The 21,239-nt window shown below is 42.5% G+C and overlaps 2 protein-coding genes and 1 long non-coding RNA gene across 4 annotated transcripts; all 3 read right to left on the bottom strand.

Annotated features, from left to right (window-relative positions):
- Window positions 1-680: 680 nt before the first annotated feature.
- On the bottom strand, window positions 681-2,347 carry LOC112246082 (free fatty acid receptor 2-like). The gene is made up of 2 exons (XM_042306726.1): window positions 2,291-2,347; window positions 681-1,773 (listed from the first exon to the last, which is right to left on the bottom strand). The coding sequence occupies exons 1-2, from the start codon at window positions 2,345-2,347 to the stop codon at window positions 916-918; spliced, it is 915 nt and encodes a 304-aa protein (XP_042162660.1). The 3' UTR covers window positions 681-915.
- A 1,212-nt stretch (window positions 2,348-3,559) lies between these two features.
- LOC112246135 (sialic acid-binding Ig-like lectin 5) lies at window positions 3,560-12,432 on the bottom strand. Of its 2 annotated transcripts, none has more exons than XM_024414404.2 (11): window positions 12,341-12,432; window positions 7,546-7,641; window positions 6,618-6,977; window positions 6,063-6,356; window positions 5,678-5,941; window positions 5,081-5,368; window positions 4,696-4,783; window positions 4,557-4,601; window positions 4,422-4,466; window positions 4,129-4,303; window positions 3,560-3,889 (listed from the first exon to the last, which is right to left on the bottom strand). In XM_024414404.2, exons 1-11 carry the CDS (start codon window positions 12,420-12,422, stop codon window positions 3,848-3,850), a joined length of 1,779 nt encoding a protein of 592 aa, XP_024270172.1. In that variant the 5' UTR covers window positions 12,423-12,432; the 3' UTR covers window positions 3,560-3,847. The 2 variants fall into 2 exon arrangements, with proteins under 2 accessions (XP_024270172.1, XP_024270173.1); XM_024414405.2 differs by having other exon boundaries at window positions 5,678-5,929.
- Window positions 12,433-12,667: 235 nt separating this feature from the next.
- On the bottom strand, window positions 12,668-13,966 carry LOC112245069. The gene is made up of 3 exons (XR_002952676.1): window positions 13,506-13,966; window positions 13,268-13,367; window positions 12,668-13,185 (listed from the first exon to the last, which is right to left on the bottom strand). It is a non-coding gene; the product is annotated as an uncharacterized LOC112245069 (long non-coding RNA).
- Between the last annotated feature and the right edge of the window lie 7,273 nt (window positions 13,967-21,239).

The following is a 21,239-nucleotide window of genomic DNA, read 5'->3' as shown; positions in this document are numbered from 1 at the left end:
GCAACATCGAGAGCATCCTGACTGGTTGCATTATTGCATGGTACGGCAATTGCTTGGCCTCTGACCACAAGGCACTACAGAGGGTAGTGTGTACGGCCCAGTACATCACTGGGGCTAAGCTGCCTGCCATCCAGGACCTCTACACCAGGCAGTGTCAGAGGAAGGCCCTAAAGATTGTCAAAGACCCCAGACACCCCAGTCATAGAGCGTTCTCTCTGCTTCCGCATGGCAAGCGGTACCGGAGTGCCAAGTCTAGGACAAAAAGGCTTCTCAACAGTTTTTACCCCCAAGCCATAAGACTCCTGAACAGGTAAGGAAATGGTTACCCGGACTATTTGCATTGTGCGCCCCCCAACCCCTCTTTTTACGCTGCTGCTACTCTCTGTTTATCATATATGCATAGTCACTTTAACTATACATTCATGTACATACTACCTCAATCAGCCTGACTAACCGGTGTCTGTATGTAGCCTCTCCACTTTTATAGCCTCGCTACTGTATATAGCCTGTCTTTTTACTGTTGTTTTATTTCTTTACTATCCTATTGCTCACCTAATACCTTTTTTGCACTATTGGTTAGAGCCTGTAAGTAAGAATTTCACTGTAAGGTCTACACCTGTTGTATTCAGCGCACGTGACAAATAAACTTTGATTTGAAGTGAGCAGTGGGATGCAGGGTGGTATGCTGCTGGCAGGTATGCTGCTGGCAGGTCTCTCTCTAGTCTACATCATTGTCTGTGAACTGGTGACTGTTTGCCCCGTGATATGGCATCCATATTAGGAAGTCTTCAATTGTCAGAAAAATCTCTGTCAGTGGTCAGACTAAACTCCCTCAGTTGTGGGTGGGTTACTTTGTCCCTCTATGTCTCTAGTGTTGTGTTGAGCTGTCATGAAGATGCCAGAGGAGCTGTTCATTCACTTCCCAGTCAGGATCCTCTTCATGGGGGCCTGGAACATGGAGGAGGAGAAGTAGAACGTCATAGGAGCCAGGATGGTGTTGACCGTGGTCAGGTGCAGAGCGTAGAGCCGACACTCCACATTGTCTTGGATGATGAACCCCTGTTCATGGGTGACATTATAGGGCAGGAAGCAGACAACAAAAACCAGTAGGGTCCCGATAGCCATTCCAACAGCTCTCTTCCTTTTCTCTGCACGAAGGTTAGGGGTCCTATTGAGGATGAGGATGAAGTTCAGGTAGCAGAACACACAGGCCAGCAGTGGCACGATATATAGAACCACACACAGCTCCAAGCGCATGGGAAGCACCACCTTCAGCTGCTCCTGGGTGAAGTTGTCATAGCAGATATAGAGATCAGATGAGGTCTGGTTCTCCACGATGTAGATGAAGCAGAGGTGGACCGAGCTGAAGCCCCACACAACCAGGCTGCTCACCACTCCATACAAGAGCTTGCGGCAGAGCCTGCATGGGACAGGGAAGGCCACACACAGGTAGCGGTCAACACTGACCACCGTCAGCAGGAGGGAGCTGGTGTAGATGAAGGAGAAGACGACAAAAGGGGTAATGTTGCAGAGAGGACTGGGGAGAGTCCAGACCATGCCAGAGGCTGCTTCGTGCATCTTGAGGGGCAGGAACAGCATGAAGATAAGGTCGGACACGATCAGGTTGAGCAGGAGGATGTCTGTGGGAGTGGGCTTTTTGTGGATCTTGATGCTGAAGGCGTAGAGTGCCAGGATGTTGGCAGGTAGGCCAATCAGGAAGGTGATGATGTAGACGGACAGAATCACCTCACTCCTCACCACAATGGCTCTCAACTGAGGACAAGCAGAGAACGACAGCAACTATTATCTATATTTGATCATGTAGCACTCAGTGTAAGATGAAAAATGGTCAACTTTAAATTAAGATCAACCATTATCTCAAATGATGATGTAATGGATGCAGCTTGCTGAGGAAAAGTTTAAATAGAAATGAAACCAACCATGAAATCATCTCCGATTCCATTTTTTTATATTTCAAACCCAAGCTCCGCCATGTGGAAATAAAAGCATCATGGTAGAATGTAGATTTTTTTAAATTGTTGTTTGAGATGAATTGTGTCAGCTCCCATCAGTATTTAAATACCCATCAGGCTATTTAACTACATAAATTGGCAGTGTGCTGTCAGGACCAAGTCTTAAATAAAAAATCATGAACTTTGAAGTATTACTCACGCTGTCAACGGTTCATCAAACAGAGGATATGGTGGAAAGTCCAAGGCTGTCCGCCACACAGGCTTCACAGAAAGGTGTTAGTGCAGAGCGATTGTCATCGATTTGGGATTAATGTCACTTCTCTCCTCAGCTCTGTTTGGGAGGACTGTCCACCTCTTTCTAACTGCATGCTCATAATTTTACCTGAAAAAATATTTTCTCTCTAGCTCATTTTAGCAGAACAAGTAAGCAGTCAATAAATGGGTGATTTGTATATAATGAGATAAGCAACGGTGTAATAAACCAAGTGTAACAGCCATCACTGGGACTAAATCATTGAAGTTTTGCATAACTGTCAACATAAGGTGTGCCTTCGACTAGAGCAGTGCTTGTCAAATTGTGAATGAGAGACTAATGTGCCACCTGCACAAAAAAACAAAGAGAGCTCATGCCTTTCATGCAACCTTTTTCAAATCATTAGAGTCGCATCTTGCATCCTTAGAATGTATTAAATGTCAAAACACATAGCCCAACATTTGTGCCACAACAAAAGGTACATAAATAACTCTAAATTAATTATATAGGAGTAACTGTTTCTTTGTTAACTGCTCAACACAGAATAATGCCATAGAATTCTAAGCAAATCTTGTCTGCTAAATGAACTAGTGTAGCCCACAGTCATATTGCATAGCCAGATCAGGACCTAACACGTGCTTCTACACCTGCATTGCTTGCTGTTTGGGGTTTTAGGCTGGGTTTCTGTACAGCACTTTGAGATATCAGCTGATGTACGAAGGGCTATATAAATACATTTGATTTGATTTGATTTGAGAAGGACAACTCAGAGTATGCTGTTCTGTTCATCTGAAATAGACTACATTTTCTTCATATCATGTTTCTTTAGACTTGTCTAAAATAAATAATGGATTATATTATGGATTTATTTGACTTTTTAAAATGTAGATGTTCCAAAGGTCTGCATCAGTGGCTTGTAGGCTGTGTGTGGAAGCCAGGAGATGCTAAATGTGTTTATATTAATGGTTAATTACCGTGAGACCGGGAGTTATTTGCTTGACAATCACCCGGCTGACAAAATTTTGTGACCACCACAGCCCTAGCCAGGCCAACAGGTTTGTGTCAAGAACTGCAACACTGCAGGTTTTTCATGCTCAACAGCTTCCTGTGAGTATCAAGAATGGTCCACCACCCAAAGGACATCCAGCCAACTTAACACAATAGTGGGAAGCACTGGAGTCAACATGGGCCAGCATCCCTGTAGAATACCTTGTAGAGTCCATGCCCAGACGAATTGAACTGTTCCGAGGGCAAAGGGGTGCATCATCTCAATATTAGGAAACTTTTCCTAATGTTTGGTATACTCAGTGTATAGACAGCTCTGTAGAAAAAGTTAACATGTATGTATTTTTATTTCAGTTATAATTATGTTCACGTAACACATTTTTAAAAGCAATTTGACACACAAATTAAGTTGATACAAAAGTTACAATACAAAACATAGGTTACATTCATCACTTAAACACAAAAAAAAACCACAATCCACACAGCCCAGACAGGTGCACAAACACAACAACTTTAGACTTTTAACAGTAGGCTACACAACTCAATCATCAGCTTATAACAATTGGATAACATTATTATTATGTACTCTGAAGCAAACGTTGTGTGCACTGGTAGTTCAATAATTTTGGTAAATATCATCCATGTCTGAACACATAGCCTATGGGGAAAAAATAAGAAAGAACGTTTTAGCCTATCTTTTTACATGCATAGGCCACCAAAATTGCTTCACAAATATACTTGGTCTGAGGGCTAAAGGGGTGTGAAAGTATGTGATTGAGGTTTAGTGGAAATCATTCTCTTGTCATAACAGTGGGTGAAAAAGTATGTGGTATTTATATTTTTATCAAACGCTGCACCAGCCAAATTGTGCCTGCAGTGAGGTTACATAAAGTTTACCTTTGTGCTATCTTGTAATTTGATCTTCTCGTTGTTCTTTGCTGGGTTTTGACTAGGCTTCTTTGGCACAAAGTCATTTTCGTAGACTGACGATCGGCTATCCGTCCGTGCTTTCTCCTTGGGTATGGCCATGGGCATGGCCTTAGGCTTGGTCCTCTCAGGCTTTTGCTGTGGTCTGTGAAGGAGAAGAGAATGTGGAACCTGATTATAGTTCAGTACCATTTTTACTATTTAAATGTTTTATTCTCCAACCACCCTCTACAGAAGCATATCATTGTTAAACTTTTTCTTACTTTTGGGGATTGCTGTACCTTAGGGACTCTGACATGTCACCTTGCCTTATTGACAACAAAAAAACATCTCAATGTCAATGAGCTTGAACATTATTATTTGTTGTATATAAAATACAGATGCAAAAATGACAGTACCTTAGAGGGATATCCAACGTGTGGAGATTAGAGCTGGCCTTTGGTCTACAGATTATGTAGAAGGAAGACATCGTTCAAAATGACACACCTAAAATGGTTGAATATGTGACATCTTCTCATCATCAAGAACCATACAAACCTCTCTCTGCAACGTCTTCTGCATACAAACATCACACATCCCAGAAAGACACTTCCAACTGCCAGAGCAGTCAGCATCCATGGCAGAACTGTGTTCAAAGAAAGACAGAGAGAGAGAGACAGAGAGAGAGAGAGAGACGGAGAGAGAGAGAGAGAGAGAGACAGACAGAGAGACAGAGAGAGAGAGAGAGATGGAGAGAGAGAGAGAGAGAGAGAGACGGAGAGAGAGAGAGAGAGAAAACAGAGAGACAGAGAGACAGAGAGAGAGAGAGTGGGGAGGGGGGACAAATGGGGAGGCAGAGGAGGAAGAAAGACTGTCACCGTGTGCAGATTCTAATGACATCAGAAGATTAAGAACAGACATTCTCTACTGAAAGCTTGCTTACACTGTCCAGCTGTGAATTTTGTGTCAAGGGGCAGCTGCTGGATGTCAGTGGCCAGTGAGTTACTGGCTACGCAGGAGACATTTGGTCGACTTTCCACAGGCCCAGTGAGTTCTGCTGACACAGTATTATCTCTGTATATGGTGATGGAAGTGAAGGAGGCTGGGAGAGTGCTGCTTCCGCTGATCGTCCAGCGCAGAGTGGCATTAGGTCGGGCTTCTGCTCTACACACACAGGTCAGAATCCCACCCTTCAAGGAGCAAGTGGAGTCAGAGAGGATTGCTGGGGGGACTGGAGCGACAGAATGACACAAAGTGGTGATTTAATTTTTAAAAATTGTAAGTGAGAAGCAATGACAACAGAACTACGTTAGGGTGGGAAGGAGTCTGTTCTTCTATTTTACACCCATAACCTGTTGCTAGAATTAGCATTTCAGTGTACAAATATAATGCTAGTTCCATTGGAAACTGTGCAACCAGACAATGGCCAGGTCGCAATTGTACATGAGAACTTGTTCTCAACTGGCCTACCTGGTTAAATAAAGGTGAAAAAAATAAAAATTTAACATTTAAAAATAGACACATACAATGAGATACTTACAGTTGACATCTATAAACAGCCAGGATGACTGACTTGATCCAATATTGTTTTGGACAATGCAGGAGAATGAAGAGTCTCGGCTAATGTTGGGATAGGACATTTTTCCCTGAGTTGAATTCGTTTGGATGCTTTGGCCTCCCTGTCGTCTGATCCACACATACCGGCCTGGCGGGGGGTTGCTGTCAGCAACACACTCCACATTGACACTATGACCTTCACTGACTGGCTGTTCATCCGCCATCATATTCACACCTACAGGGGCATCTGTTAATGAAGTAGACAGACATGTATTGGTACTATCTAGTTGTTTGTTCTGTAATATGGTATATGATGTGAACAGAATAATTACACAACTGAGTACAAACAAGAAAGACCAAAAACGTACACGAGATGTTAAGAATGACTGGTTGACTCTCAGTTTGGACTGTAGCGAATTGAGCGGTGCATTTCATCTCTTTTTTGTGCAGTTGGCACGTTCCTCTTCCTTGTATTGTCTCAGTGGACACCCACAGCCCTTCCTTTTCCTCCATTGACGTCACCGCTGTAGAATTTACAGGCAAGCGGCTCCAGTGAAGGGATGGAGGAGAGGATGGGCAGGAATGCCAGACACTACAGTTGGCCTGGAATAAGGCTCCATCCACCATTGCATTCTGCATGGATAACGCAGGAGCTTTTCTATCTGCAAGTTCAAATAAATGATTATTAGCGGGAACCAAAGGCAAACAAGGCATTACCAGTTCCCTATGACTAATGATTTAACACCCTGTCTGCAATTCTCATTCAGTTTTAACATAGTGCTTTAACTACCGACCGCTGTCACTCCTAAATACAGATGTCAAATGAATGAAGTACTGTTCATCTAATCACAATCTGTTAGTTTTTCAGTTGTTCAACTACAACAAATATTCAATCTAATACACCTCTCCATGAGTGTGCTTACTTTCAATTGTAATTGTTACAATCTGATGATGGAACTTTTGTGTAGGGGACTCATCAGGGTTGATCCACACGTAGAGCTTGAGGTTATTGTCTCTCCCCGTCACACTCTCAAACCTCAGTGTACAGTCCCCCTCTGCTGAATTGCCTGGCACTGATGTACGCCCTCTAAAACTGGCCCCCACACTGGTCGGTTCCTTGCCATCATAAAGCTTAGGATAGTGAACGCTATGATACTGGTACCAGATGACCCTGTGGTGGGGGGCGGTGTGACAGGACACTTCTACACAGCTGCCATCTACTGCCTTCACAGTATTGGGCACCTTCACCATCCAACAGTGACCAAGCGAGACAAGTGTGCACCCTGAGGAAGAAGACCTAACAAGTCAGTTCACATTGCATCAGTTCTCCTTTATTACTTTGCCAGTCGTATCAAGTGGAGATTGAATTAACGTCCCCAATTAGAGGAATCGAATAGGGTTGATCCGCAGAAGTGTTTTCCCAGTGCAACAGAAAGTGTTGCACTGCAGGACAAATATAACAGCTGCATTGAAACTGCATCTAAACTGAATTAGCTTGACAGAGCCAGTAAGCACATCTCACACATTATGTGACCACAGGTAGAAAATACTGCATGTGGTTCTGTTGTTGTCTTTCTTTATACATGTAGCACTTTCAGCAAAGACCATTGCTAACAATAATCAGAGTCAATAATTGGGTTCCATTATAAAAGCTTCAAGCTTGTCCAAAGCAAAAATAATGAGCATTTACTGTACGTATTGTATTTATCTACATACTGTCCACATACAGTATTTAACAAACAGTGACATTTAACGGCTTATAGCTAGAAAGTTAAATTCAGATCATTTTGATGCAAACATAAAGTTTTACCATGCAAGCAAATGTCATATAATAAGATGTGTATAACATACCTGTGATGAAGCTGAGGATGTCCATTAGAGTCTGTGGTGTCGTTAGTCTATTAGGGTCCTGATACCATGTGATGCTTAGGATACTGACGTTTAGAGCTATAAAACAAAAATAATTAATCACCCAATCAATTCATCAAAGATAAACTCCACCCAAAAAACAATATTTTGGTATTTGTTTAATTAGTCCACTGTTGACATACTCCCAAAATGTTTTGCTTGTCAGCAATATTTTGAAAGTGACATATCTTGAAGACTTGTTTGCTGACAAGCAAAACATTTTGGACTATATCAACAATGGACTAATGAAGCAAATACCAATAGATGGTTTTTGGGTGGAACCTTTTTTTATTTGTATTTATTTGTATAATATTTTTTAATATTATAGATTAATATTGCAGATAGATTGTAGCTTCCATCAATGTAATTGTCTGCATCATTTCCAATCCCCCTTATATGTATTTTTTAAATATGCATGTATATGCAGTACCAGTCAAATGTTTGGACACACCTACTCATTCCAGAGTTTAACTTTATTTGAAATATGTTCTACATTGCAGAATAATAGTGAAGACATCAAAACTATGACAAAACACATGTGGAATCATGTAGTAACCAAAAAAGTGGTAAATAAATCTAAATATATTTTATATTTTATATTCTTCAAAGTAGCTCCCTTTGCCTTGATGACAGCTTTGCACACTCTTGTAGGTTTGTCTGAAAAAGCAAAAATTGGTTTTCATTTTTTTGGAAAATGTGTTAAAAATAGAAAACAGAAATAAATGTAAATAAGTATTCAGACCCTTTACTCAGTACTTTGTTGAAGCACCTTTGGCAGCGATTACAGCCTTGAGTATTCTAGGGTATGAGGCTACAAGCTTGGCACACCTGTATTTGGGGAGTTTCTCCCATTTCCTCTCTGCAGATCCTCTCAAGCCCTGCCAGGTTGGATGGGGAGCGTCGTTGCACAGCTATTTTCAGGTCTCACCAGAGAAGTTCGATCTGGTTCAAGTCCAGGCTCTGGCTGTGACACTCAAGGATATTCAGAGACTTGTCCCAAAGCAACTCCTGTCTTGTTTTGGCTGTTTGCTTAGGGTCATTGTCCTATTGGAAGGTGAACCTTCACCCCAGTCTGTGGTCCTGAGCGCTCTGGAGCAGGTTTTCATCAAGGATCTCTCTGTACTTTGCTCCGTTTATCTTTGCCACGACCCTGACTAGTCTCCCTGCCATGTGGAAAAAGTCAAGGGGTCTGAATAGTTTCCTAAGGCAAGCTGTATGGAGTTAACACCTTACAGCTGGCAACCGGAGTCAGTGTGCATGAGCCACAGTAGTCACTAGAGTGCGATGGGACAAGGACATACTGGCCGGCCAAACCCTCCCCTAACCCGGACGACGCTGGGCCAATTGTGCTCTGCCTCATGGGTCTCCCCATCGTGGGGGATCGACCTTCTTGTTGAGTGTCTGATAATCTACCATTTACAGTGGCAAGAAAAACCATGTGAACCCTTTGGAAATACCTGGATTTCTGCATAAATTGGTCATAAAATTTGATCTGATCTTCATCTAAGTCACAACAATAGACAAACACAGTCTGCTTAAACTAATAACACACAAATTATTATAGGTTTTCTTGTCTTTACTGGACACACTGTGTAAACATTCACAGTGCAGGGTGGAAAAGGTATGTGAACCCTTGGATTTAATAACTGGTTGACCCTCCTTTGTCAGCAATAACCTCAACCAAACGTTTTCTGTAGTTGGGGAGCAGACCTGCACAACGGTCAGGAGGAATTTTGGACCATTCCTCTTTACAAAACTATTTCAGTTCAGCAATGTTCTTGGGATGTCTGGTGTGAACCGCTCTCGAGGTCATGCCACAGCATCTCAATTGGGTTGAGGTCAGGACTCTAACTGGGCCACTCCAGAAGGCGTATTTTCTTCTGTTGAAGCCATTCTGTTGTTTATTTACTTCTGGGTTTTGGGTCGTTGTCCTGTTGCATCACCCATCTTCTGTTGAGCTTCAATTGGCAGACAGATAGCCTTACATTCTCCTGCAAAATGTCTTGATAAACTTGGGAATTTGTTTTTTCCGTCGATGATAGCAAGCTATCCAGGTAGAAGGCCAGCATGCCGGAGTCGCCTCTTCACTGTTGACGTTGAGACTGGTGTATTGCGGGTACTATTTAATGAAGCTACCAATTGAGGACTTGTGAGGCATCTGTTTCTCAAACTAGACACTCCAATGTACTTGTCCTCTTGCTCAGTTGTGCACCGGGGCCTCCCACTCCTCTTTCTATTCTGGTTAGCGCCAGTTTGCGCTGTTCCGTGAACAGTACACAGCATTGTTCGAGATCTTCAGTTTCTTGGCAATTTCTCGCATGGAATAGCCTTCATTTTTCAGAACAAGAATAGACTGACGAGTTTCAGAAGAAAGTTCTTTGTTTGTGGCCATTTTGAGCCTGTAATCAAACCCACAAATGCTGATGCTCAAGATACTCAAGTAGTCTAAAGAAGGTCAGTTTTATTGCTTCTTTAATCAGAACTGCCTACCAAAAGGCAAAAGGCCTCCCGCAGGAGGCCTTTTGCCTTTTGGTAGGCAGTCATTGTAAATAAGAATTTGTTCTTAACTGACTTGCCTAGTTAAATAAAGGTTAAATTACAAAAAATAAAAGCTGCACAGCGGAGGTACTGCAGGGGGTCCACGGAAATACTGTATAGATACACGACCATTCAAAGACGGGGGCCTGGGATTTAAAAAAAAAATTTAAATACAATATATTTACAGGACAAAACACAACAAGAGAGACAACACAACACTAGATAAAGAGAGACCTAAGACAACAACATAGCAAGGCAGCAACACATGACAACACATCATGGTAGCAACACCACATAACAACAACATGGTAGCAACACAACATGGTAGCAGCACAAAACATGGTACAAACATTATTGGGCACAGTCAAAAGCACAAAGGTCAAGAAGGTAGAGACAACAATAGATCACACAAATCAAAATCTGATGGCCGAATGGTAAAGAACGTCTCGCCACTCGAAAGCTAAATTAGATTTTTTTTAAACGACTCACAACGCGGACAGTGAAGAAACACTGTGCACACACACCGGACTCTACCCACACACTCACACATTCTTACACTGACACTCCAACACATACACACACACAATCACTCACACACAACATGTACTTACACGCAGGCACACATTCGCCACACACCACAGGATTTTGGTGCCACCTTAATTGGGGAGGACGGGCACATGGTCATGGCTGGAGCGGATTCAGTAGAATGGTATCAAATACAACAAACACTTGTGTTCGAACACTATGTGTTCGATGCCAATCCATTCGCTCCGTTCCAGACATTATTATGAGCCGTCCTCCCCTCAGCAGCCTCCACTGCCACACACACACTTAAACACTGATCACATACGGTGCTGCTACTGTTTATATTCTATCCAGTTGCCTAGTCACTTTACCCCTACCTATATGTACATATATATCTCCATTACTTCCTACCCCTGCATATCGACTCTGTACTAGTACCCCGTGTATATAGCCAAGCTATCATTGCTCAATGTGTATTTATTCCTTGTGTTACAATTATTATTATTAATATTAATAATATTATTATTATTATTATTATTGTATTATAAATTGTTGGGAAGGGCCTGTAAGTAACTATTTCAATGTTAGTCTACACCTGTAGTTTACATATGTATTTGATTTGACACACACAAACACGCATGCACACAAACACTCTAACACACACACATTCTAATATTGTAATATTGTATTATTTTACATTTTATATAGTATATTTGTAATAATAGAGTATTAATGTCATGTCTTGTATGATGTATTGTTTTATTTATGATGTAGGCTGTGGTTTTGTTGAGACGTAATTATTTATTTCCTGTTTGTACCACAGGAAGAGAAGCTGCTGCCTTATGAGGATCCTAAGAAATACCTAATACTAGGTCCTGTGGGGCTCAGTTGGTAGAGCATGGCACTTGCAATGCCAGGTTTTGGGTTCGATTCCCATGGTGGACAAGGTTGAAAATGTATTCAAGTCGCTCTGGTTAAGAGTGTCTGTTCAAATGTATGTACTTTAAGTAACCAATGACTATATTTGACCAGACAAATACATTACTTCCTGATATACTACAGGATGTGAAACTGCCATGGCCAGAGACCCTTCCTTGTTTCTTGTCACTACTTCTGCCAATATAATTTTGGTTTGATAAAAGAGGATGTGGATGGACAGTTTCTTAGACATCACCCCCGGTGAATTAAAATGAGATAACAAATTGAAAACAAAATCAAGATATATATTATATCTATAGTATATTATGTGGTAGGTCCTATGGGAAGAGGTTTCTGGAAATAAATCCCAGTCTACCTGGAGGCTGCAAAATGACATTATAAACCATAATTAGACAGCAGATCCATGTATGATGACCTATGTCAACCAATGAAAACACTGTTTCTAACATTAATAAATGGCAAAAAAGACACAAAAAATATATTATAAGGAATAGGATTTTAATGTCTCTGTCCTATATCTAGGAGATATAAGATAGTTCAGGAAATATGTTGGTTTCTTTGGACACATATACCCTAAATATAACCTAAAATAGTTTTACCTGGAACCCTTTTTTTCTAAGAGTGTACAGACATACCATCATATTTACAATTCCCAAAATGGTTTGTTCAACCTATCACTGTCATTGACATGTTGTCACAAATCCCCATAAAACCAGAGATGAACATCATGCCTTACCTTCAGAGGAGGTGGTGAGCGTGTCTGTCTGAGTTGGCCCTCTGTTCTCTGTCATAAAGCGAAAACCACTACTGCACATCATCCTCCCCTTGCTCTTTTCAAACAGGAAACTCACTGAATCTCTCAGAGCCTACTTTCCAATTGGCGAACAGTTTGTTCTAATGTTAGCTTTCAAACGCACCTTTGTATTTTTTAGTTTTTTTGGTGAAATACTATTGGTGCATTCAGTGATATTATAGTGAGTTTAAGAGTTTTAAATACCTTGAAAACATTAACATCATAATGCTGTGAACAATTACATAGGCTACAATAAAGAACAATAAGATGGACATTTAATGTGTTTATTTGTTTTGTGGTGAAAAAAACAGCGTTATACTTTCATTAAGAGCAATATATCTTTGTGAAAGTACAATAGGCCTACAGTAAATTCATGAAAAACTTGAGAAACCGCAGGTTATCCACCTCCAGTACCTTTCTCATTCTGTCTGCCTACATTTCCCAGCACACACCTCTCTTCCTGCAGGTAGGAACCGCTAGACGCCTCCTTTCCCCTGTCCACGGACCGCTCGTTCTCCTTCTTCATCCACTTCTTCTTCTCCCAAATCACACTGGAATACAACACACCATCTCCATCCTTCTTTGCAGTGACTTCTCCTGGAACTGTAGCAGTGTCAGCGATTGGACTGGGCAGGCTGGTTCGGTCTGTCTCAGAGATGGCTTTGGCGGAAGGCAGGGGTTTGGGACCCGGATTGGGGGCCTCTAGGTCTTGTTTTGCGTCCCTGTCTCCTGGCCTGACATGGAATCATGCTGTTGGCGTATATGTCTTCTTCTGGCACAGGAGGATCCTGCAATAACATACATTTATAGACATTTAACAGACTTCTTTCATTATCAAAATATTTCTAGGATAAATCTGATGATGCTTACCTGTGTCCTCTCACTACTGGTCGGAACTAGGTTCATCACCACATCACAGTCATAATATTTGTATTGACCTCTGAGTACTGTAAAACAAGGATCCCAAACCCTGTGAAATCATCGACAACAAACGGGTCAAATCAAATAACTATAAATAAGTGTACACTTCAGAATCAGGAACTAAGTTAATGTAGAGCACGAAAAGTGTAAAGACACAAATATGTGCAGTATTTCCGAAACATTTTACCTTAGGAGAAACAGTAAAGCACATATCAGTGCTGTCATTAATGTCGAAACAAATATTGCAGTGATGAAGATTGTCAAGTTGACCTAGGGGTGAACAGAAAAAGCTTTAATCGATAGACTTGCAAAAGTTATTATCAAGGTTATCAAGATCATCATTGTAGTCAATTATGGTGTCCAAACCTCTTGTGAATGAGATCCTACAGAGCTGGTTCTGAGGCAGACCAGAGTGGGCGTGTCTTCCTCCTGTGATTGATGGGTGGTAAGGGAGCTTCTCAGGCCTGTGCTGCCCATTGGCTCCCTGATGACAATGTTAGTAAACTGATTGACAGGCGTTCCAGACAATCGCCCCTCCACTTTGGCAGAGGGGTTCCCATGACTCTCATAGGTACAGTCGATCTGATCTGCAGTTCTGATGCAGCTAGAGGAGGGCAGGATCTGTGGAGCAACTATAGACAACAGAGGAGGAAGACAGTTAAGTCAAAGATATTTGTAACTAACCCGAGATAGTTCATCTGTGTCGTTTTCAATGGGAGAAAATTAAGCATAGTGGGCAGAACGAGCAAGGAAGTGGGTAGAGCCAAGCAAGAGCTAGCAAGATCCTATTGGTGGGTTCTAGCATGTATTTACATATTTCCGTTAGGGAACACCTTCGCTGTGAAGTGTGCGTGTGCAATAACTAAATTTGCCATTGCAGTCCTAAACAACACATATTTTAGAAACTTTGACAAAGGGTCACATTTACAGAACTTAGTGCACTCTGTTCATAACAGATTCTAGTTTTGGGAACCGAAAACTGCATTGAGATCAGGCTTGGTGTTAGCCAAATCAGGTGGAAGTGGAACTCGCTAAGCAAGTAGTGTGTCATCCTTTACAGTGGTGACTAGTGACTCAGATCTACAGCTGAGCTGAGCTCAGCTCAATGCTGGGTCACTGTTGAGTAAGTTTGAGGGGTGAATTTAGCACATTGGTATGTGTGAAACTTACTCCTCAGCCGGAAGCTGGCTCAAGTGGACACCTGTTCGTCAGACATCTCATTCCAATATCATGGGCATTAATATGCAGTTGGTCCCCCCTTTGCTGCTATAACAGTCTCCACTCTTCTGCGAAGGCTTTCCACGAGATGTTGCAGCATTGTTGCGGGGACTTGCTTCCATTCAGCCACAAGAGTATTAGTGAGGTTGGGCACTGATGTTGGGCGATTAGGCCTGGCTCGCAATCGGCATTCCAATTGATCCCAAACGTGTTCGATGGGGTTGAGGTCAAGGCTATGTGTAGGACAGGCAAGTTCTTCCAGACCAATCTCAACAAACCATTTCTGTATGAACCTTGCTTTGTGCACAGGGGCATTGTCATTATGAAACAGGAAAGGGCCTTCCCCAAACTGTTTCCACAAAGTTGGAAGCACAGAATTGTCTAGAATGTCTGTATGCTGTAGAGTTAAGATTTCCCTTCACTGGATCTAAGGGGCCTAGCCTAAACCATGAAAAACTGCCACTGATCATTATTCCTCCTCCACCAAACTTTACAGTTGGCACTATGCATTCGGGTGCCAACTGTGTTAAATTTGGTGTCATCGCTCTCACACTCCCTCATACTGACTGGTCACTGGAAGTTCAACATGGCACCTCATGGCAAAGAACTCTCTGAGGATCTGAAAAAAATAATTGTTGCTCTGCATAAAGATGGCCTGGGCTATAAGAAGATTGCCAAGACCCTGAAACTGAGCTGCAGCACGGTGGCCAAGACCATACAGCGGTTTAACTGGATAGGTTCCACTCAGAACAGGTCTCGCCATGGTCGACCAAAGAAGTTGAGTGCACGTGCTCATATGCAGAGGTTGTCTTTGGGAAATAGACATATGAGTGCTGCCAGCATTGCTGCAGAGGTTGAAGGGGTGGGAGTCAGCCTGTCAGTCCTCAGACCATACGCCGTACACTGCATCAAATTGTTCTGCATGGCTGTCATCCCAGAAGGAAGCCTCTTCTAAAGATGATGCACAAGAAAGCCCGCAAACAGTTTGCTTAAGACAAGCAGACTAAGGACATGGATTACTGGAACCATGTCCTGCGGTCTGATGAGACCAAGAGAAACTTTTTTGGTTCAGACGGTGTCAAGCGTGTGTGGCGGCAACCAGGTGAGGAGTATAAAGACAAGTGTGTTTTGCCTACAGTCAAGCATGGTGGTGGGAGTGTCATGGTCTGGGGCTGCATGAGTGCTGCCGGCACTGGGAAGCTACAGTTCATTGAGGGAACCATGAATGCCAACATGTACTGTGACATACTGAAGCAGAACATGATCCCCTCCCTTCGGAGACTGGGCCGCAGGGCAGTATTCCAACAAGATAACGACCCCAAACACACCTCCATGACGACCACTGCCTTGCTAAAGAAGCTGAGGTTTAAGGTGATGGACTGGCCAAGCATGTCTCCAGACCTAAACCCTATTGAGCATCTGTGGGGCATCCTCAAACGGAAGGTGCAAGGTCTCTAACATCCACCAGCTCTGTGATGTTGTCATCACAGAGCAGTGGCAACCTGTGAAGCTCTGGTGAACTCCATGCCCAAGAGGGTTAAGGCAGTGCTGGAAAATTATGGTGGCCACACAAAATATTGACACTTTGGGCCCAATTTGTACTCACTTTTGTTGCCAGCGGTTTAGACATTAATGTCTGTGTGTTGAGTTATTGAGGGGACAGCAAATGTACACTGTTAAACCAGCTGTATACTCACTACTTTACATTGTAGCAAAGTGTAATTTCTTCAGTGTTGTCACATGGAAAGATATACTCAAATATTTACAAAAATGTGAGGGGTGGTGTCACGGCTTTCTTCCTGGGAAGGAGAGGCGGACCAAAACGCAGCGTGGTTATAGTTCATGGTTCTTTAATAAGAGACACTAAACATGAACACAACTACAAAACAGGAACCGTGAAAACCGAAAACAGTCCCGTGTGGCACAAACACTGACACAGGAAACAATCACCCACAAAAATACCCAAAGAATATGGCTGCCTAAATATGGTTCCCAATCAGAGACAACGATAAACACCTGCCTCTGATTGAGAACCACTCTCGGGAAACCATAGACTTATCTAGACAACTAAACTGAACACAGCCCCATTAATCTAATAAACCCCTAGACAAGACGAAACACAATAAATCACCCATGTCACACCCTGGCCTAACCAAAATAATAAAGAAAACAAAGATAACTAAGGCCAGGGCGTGACAGGTGGACTCACTTTTGTGATATACTGTATATATATATATATATATATATATATATATATATATATATATATAAAAATGTTTGCTCTTACACTAAAAGGGTATCATTTTCACAATTTCAGAGTGTTATTTTGACCCCAGTGTGTGGAAATATCATATTACTTTTTACAGATCACGTTTTTTGACTGCACTGCCCCTTTAAAGTATATTCACAGGATGTGGAAGTGTAACAACGTACATGTCACATCTATGTTAGTAGTTGTTGAGTTGTCGACCCCATGCTTGTTCTCTGCTTCGCAATAGTACCGCCCACTATCATTGATAGCAATCTTATTGAAGGTGAAGCTCTGTCCAGATCTTACAATGACTCCCTCACTCCCATTGACTCTGTACCAAGTGTAGCTCACTGCTGGGTTGGCATTGCTGCTGCAGGTCAGAGTCATGGAGCTGCCCTATACCACTGGACCAGAGGTACTGACTGACACTGAAGTGTTCTTGGGAGAAACTTATAGAAAGAGCACACAATGTTATTCATGTTTGACTGAAATAAAACCAACCAACTGATGCTAATATGAGGTGGAAAAAGTCCAATTGATCTTACATAGAACAGTAATGGTCAGACTAGTTTCAGGTGATTTGACATTCTTGGCATCTTGTTGTTTGTAGAGATCAGTGCCGGAGATTTTCTGTTCATAATGGAGGTATAAAGCAGTTGTTGTGTCTTTGGCATCATTAAAAGTGAAGACTGTTATTTTATCAAATCAATTTGTCTGTAATTATTATGATGTGATTAAACTAATCACGTAAATGTAATTAACTATGAATTCGGGGCACCAAGGAAAATCTTCAGATTACAAAGTTATAATTTTCCTAATATAACTCTTCAGATAATTTAATATCTGATCAATTAGTCTTCTAATTAATTAATTATCCTTTACCTCAAGTCAGTCGCATTCCAAATGTCGTAAATTGTTGGTTATCTGCACGAACCCAGTAGGTCTGTTACTAACAAATGATAGGGAAGATTCCCTAGTGGGCTAAGCCGATATGACGGCTTGGTGGACAAAGGGAAGTGGGTGTGGACTGAGCGAGAGCGGGAAAGACAAAAGGGATGACTACACACAGGTGATAATTATATTAATTGAAATGCTAATCCTTTGCACATGAACACACATTCACTTGGGAATAATTGCAATCAATATATATTTACGCCCAGGTATCGTCGGGATCTCTGTTGGAATCGTCAGTCGGTCTGCTGGAGAGTCAGTTCAGCCGCATCTCTTTCTCTCTCTCTCTGTTTTCCTGAAGATCAGTCTTTCGTGGTTAGAATGGATACGTCAGAGTACCATTCAAAAATGTTCTCATATGTAGATATTTGGGCAGTTGTCGGTATCCGCATCCCAGGTTTACATCATTGCTAGCTGCAGACTAGTAATTAGTATCTAAGATTTTCTCATATCCTGTAGGGATCGAAAGTCTCAGAGTTTAACCAATTCCAGCAATGTAGCCAATGATCCACATGGTATGGTTAGGAATTCAATAACTATTCGCAATCACAGCTCATGTTGTGGGTTTGCTTAGTCTAAACTCAAACCTGTGCCACCTCATGTTCCACTGAGGTATGCGTGGTCTAAACTATTCGCAATCACAGCTCACGCTGTGGGTTTGCTCAGTCTTGGTACTCAAACCTGTGCCACCTCAGCTGACACTGAGGTATGCGTGGTCTGAAGAGGATTTTCTTAGGAGGGGTTGTAACAATAGAAAAGGCTATTTGTAACTATATAATTCATAACAATAGAAAAGGGGGTTCTATTCGTAACAATAGAAAAGGGGGTTCTATTCGAAACAATAGAAAAGGTGGTTCTATGATGCCTGATCATGTCTGTGCTCACGGGGGCGGGCCAATGACTTAGTTAAACTTTTAAGGGAATAGAATTCTCTCACATTAAAGGTTTAACATCACATTACATAATTTCACAAGTAGTTTTATCTTTACTCATTCATTTTATATAAGAATGAGATGCAAATTGAGAAATGTTCACATCCAGAGAAAAAAGTTATGTGTGTTTCCTGTCCTCTCTGAGGTCACAAAATGAAACCCCCTCGTCATACCCGTCCCTTAAGTGTCCAAGGACCATTCCCACCTTCTCACAAGTGGACATTTTGTTTCAAAATCCCATTTTGGGGATTTAGGAGATCGCCACGTGAAATCCTTTGTTCTCTCTGTGTCTCTCTTTCTGCATGGCCAGGGGGAGAGAGTCTCCTGCAGGAATTTACGACCTGAGATAACAGAACCTGGATGTAGGAGAGAGTGGGAAGCCATGATCTGTACCCAGAAAGGGCCACGTCATGACACAGTGAAGGTCAAAGCAGAGGTCTTGACTTTAGTTTTATCCTGATTCTCCTGTAGTCCCTCCTCACTTTGACCCAGTCTGGGGGTCCATGTCAGAGTTGGGGGGAGAGAGGGATAAGGGGTTGCAGCAGAGCAAATCAACCTCACTGAGGTCCCCTCCCTCACCTCCACTGTAGCTGGGGTTAGAGTCGGTGTGGGGGGAGTGTCTAGACTAGAAAGACATGTTACTAGCTCAATGAAACAAAAGGAACAAACACACCCACTATGAATGATAATCAATGAATTGTTCAATAAGATGTGGAAACAAAGTCTGTAATTTCAAATACGTTAAATACAATTTCATGTAGTTTTGTCGAGGTAAAGAGTAAAGAATCATGTGTGGTCAATCATTCAGTTTAATTGGGTAGCTTAATCAAATAGAAACAAATCAAATGCTATTACTTACAAGCCCCTAACCGACAGTGCAGTTTAATAACATAAGAGAAAATAAGAGATAAAAATAACAAGTAATTAAAGAGGAGCAGTAAAAAAGGGGGGTGCCGGTACAGAGTCAATGTGCGGGGGGCACCGGTTAGTTGAGGTAGTATGTACATGTAGGTAGAGTTAATTAAAGTGACTATGCATAGATTACAACAGAGGGTGGCTGTGGTGTGGAGGGGTGGGGGGGGGCAATACAAATACTCTTGGTAGCCATTTGACATTTGACTAGATGTTCAGGAGTCTTATGGCTTGGAGGTAGAAGCTGTTTAGAAGCTTCTTGGACCTAGACTTGGCGCTCCGGTACCGCTTGCCGTGCGGTAACAGAGAGAACAGTCTATGACTAGGGTGGCTGGAGTCTTTGACAATTTTCAGGGCCTTCCTCTGACACCGCCTGGTATAGAGGTCCTGGATGGCAGGAAGTTTGGCCCCAATGATGTACTGGGTCGTACGCACTACCCTCTGTAGTGCCTTGTGGTCGGAGAACGAGCAGTTGCCATACCAGGCAGTGATGAAACCAGTCAGAATGCTCTCGATGGTGCAGCTGTAGAACCTTTCCAGTCTTCTGAGGGGGAATAGGTTTGTCATGCCCGCTTCACAAATGTCATGGTGTGCTTGGACACGGTTGGTTTGCTGGTGATGTGGACACCAATGAACTTGAAGCTCTCAACCTGCTCCACTGCAGCCCCGTTGATGAGAATGTAGGTGTGCCCGGTCCTCTTTTTCCTGCAGTCCACAATCATCTCCTTTTTTTTGATCATGTTGAGGGAGAGGTTGTTGTCCTGGCACCACACAGCCAGGTCTCTGACCTCCTCTCTATAGGCTCTCTCGTTGTTGTCGGCGATCAGGCCTACCACTGTTGTGTCATCGGCAAATTGAATGATTGTGTTGGAGTTGTGCCTGGCTGGCAGTCATGAGTGAATACAGGACGGGGCTGAACACGCATTGTTCTTAGTGTTCTTGGGCACAGGCACGATGGAGTTCTGCTTAAAAGATGTTGGTATTACAGTCTCGGGCAGGGAGAGGTTGAAAATGTCAGTGAAGACACTTGCTAGTTTGTCAGCGCATGCTCGCAGTACACTTCCTGGCAATCCATCTGGCCCTACGGCCTTGTGAATGTTGACCTGTCTAAAGGTCTTACTCACATCGGGTGCGGAGAGAGTGATCACACAGTCTTCTGGTACTGCTGGTGCTCTCATGCATGTTTCAGTGTTATTTGCCTCGAAGCGAGCATAGAAGTAGTTTAGCTCATCCGGTAGGCTCGTGTCACTGTGTGGAGTATAGGTGGTCCAGAGTTATTTTCCCTCTGGTTGCACATTTAACCTGATTTAAGTTTCCCTGAATTAAAGTCCCCGGCTACTAGGAGCGCCATCTCTGCGTGAGCGTTTTCTTGTTTGCTTATGATGGAATACAGCTACTTCAATTCTATCTTGGTGCCAGCCTCTGACTGTGGTGGTATGTAAACAGCAAAGAGTATAAAGGAAAACTCTCTCGGTAGATAATGTGGTCTGCAGCTTATCATGAGAAACTCTACCTCAGGCAAGCAATCATCAAATCAAATCAAATTGATTTATATAGCCCTTCTTACATCAGCTGATATATCAAAGTGCTGTACAGAATCCCAGCCTAAAACTCCAAACAGCAAGCAATGCAGGTGTAGTTGCACGGTGGCTAGGAA

The sequence above is a fragment of the Oncorhynchus tshawytscha genome, linkage group LG03 (assembly GCF_018296145.1).
Source record: "Oncorhynchus tshawytscha isolate Ot180627B linkage group LG03, Otsh_v2.0, whole genome shotgun sequence".
Classification (NCBI taxonomy): domain Eukaryota; kingdom Metazoa; phylum Chordata; class Actinopteri; order Salmoniformes; family Salmonidae; genus Oncorhynchus; species Oncorhynchus tshawytscha.
The sequence above is the reverse complement of the archived record's forward strand: the minus strand, read 5'-3'. Positions and strand labels throughout refer to the sequence as shown.

What these genes read in the sequence shown, in the direction of transcription:
- LOC112246082 (XM_042306726.1), bottom strand. Translation starts at nt 2,347, where the DNA reads ATGAGCATGCAGTTAGAAAGAGGTGGACAGTCCTCCCAAACAGAGCTG. An exon ending in AAACAGAGCTGAGGAGAGAA is followed by an intron (nt 1,774 to 2,290) that starts GTGACATTAATC and finishes GCTTGTCCTCAG; the next exon opens with TTGAGAGCCATTGTGGTGAG.
- LOC112246135 (XM_024414404.2), bottom strand. Translation starts at nt 12,422, where the DNA reads ATGATGTGCAGTAGTGGTTTTCGCTTTATGACAGAGAACAGAGGGCCA. An exon ending in AGAAGACGTTGCAGAGAGAG is followed by an intron (nt 4,602 to 4,695) that starts GTTTGTATGGTT and finishes CATAATCTGTAG; the next exon opens with ACCAAAGGCCAGCTCTAATC. An exon ending in AATTACAAGATAGCACAAAG is followed by an intron (nt 3,890 to 4,128) that starts GTAAACTTTATG and finishes TTTTCCCCATAG; the next exon opens with GCTATGTGTTCAGACATGGA.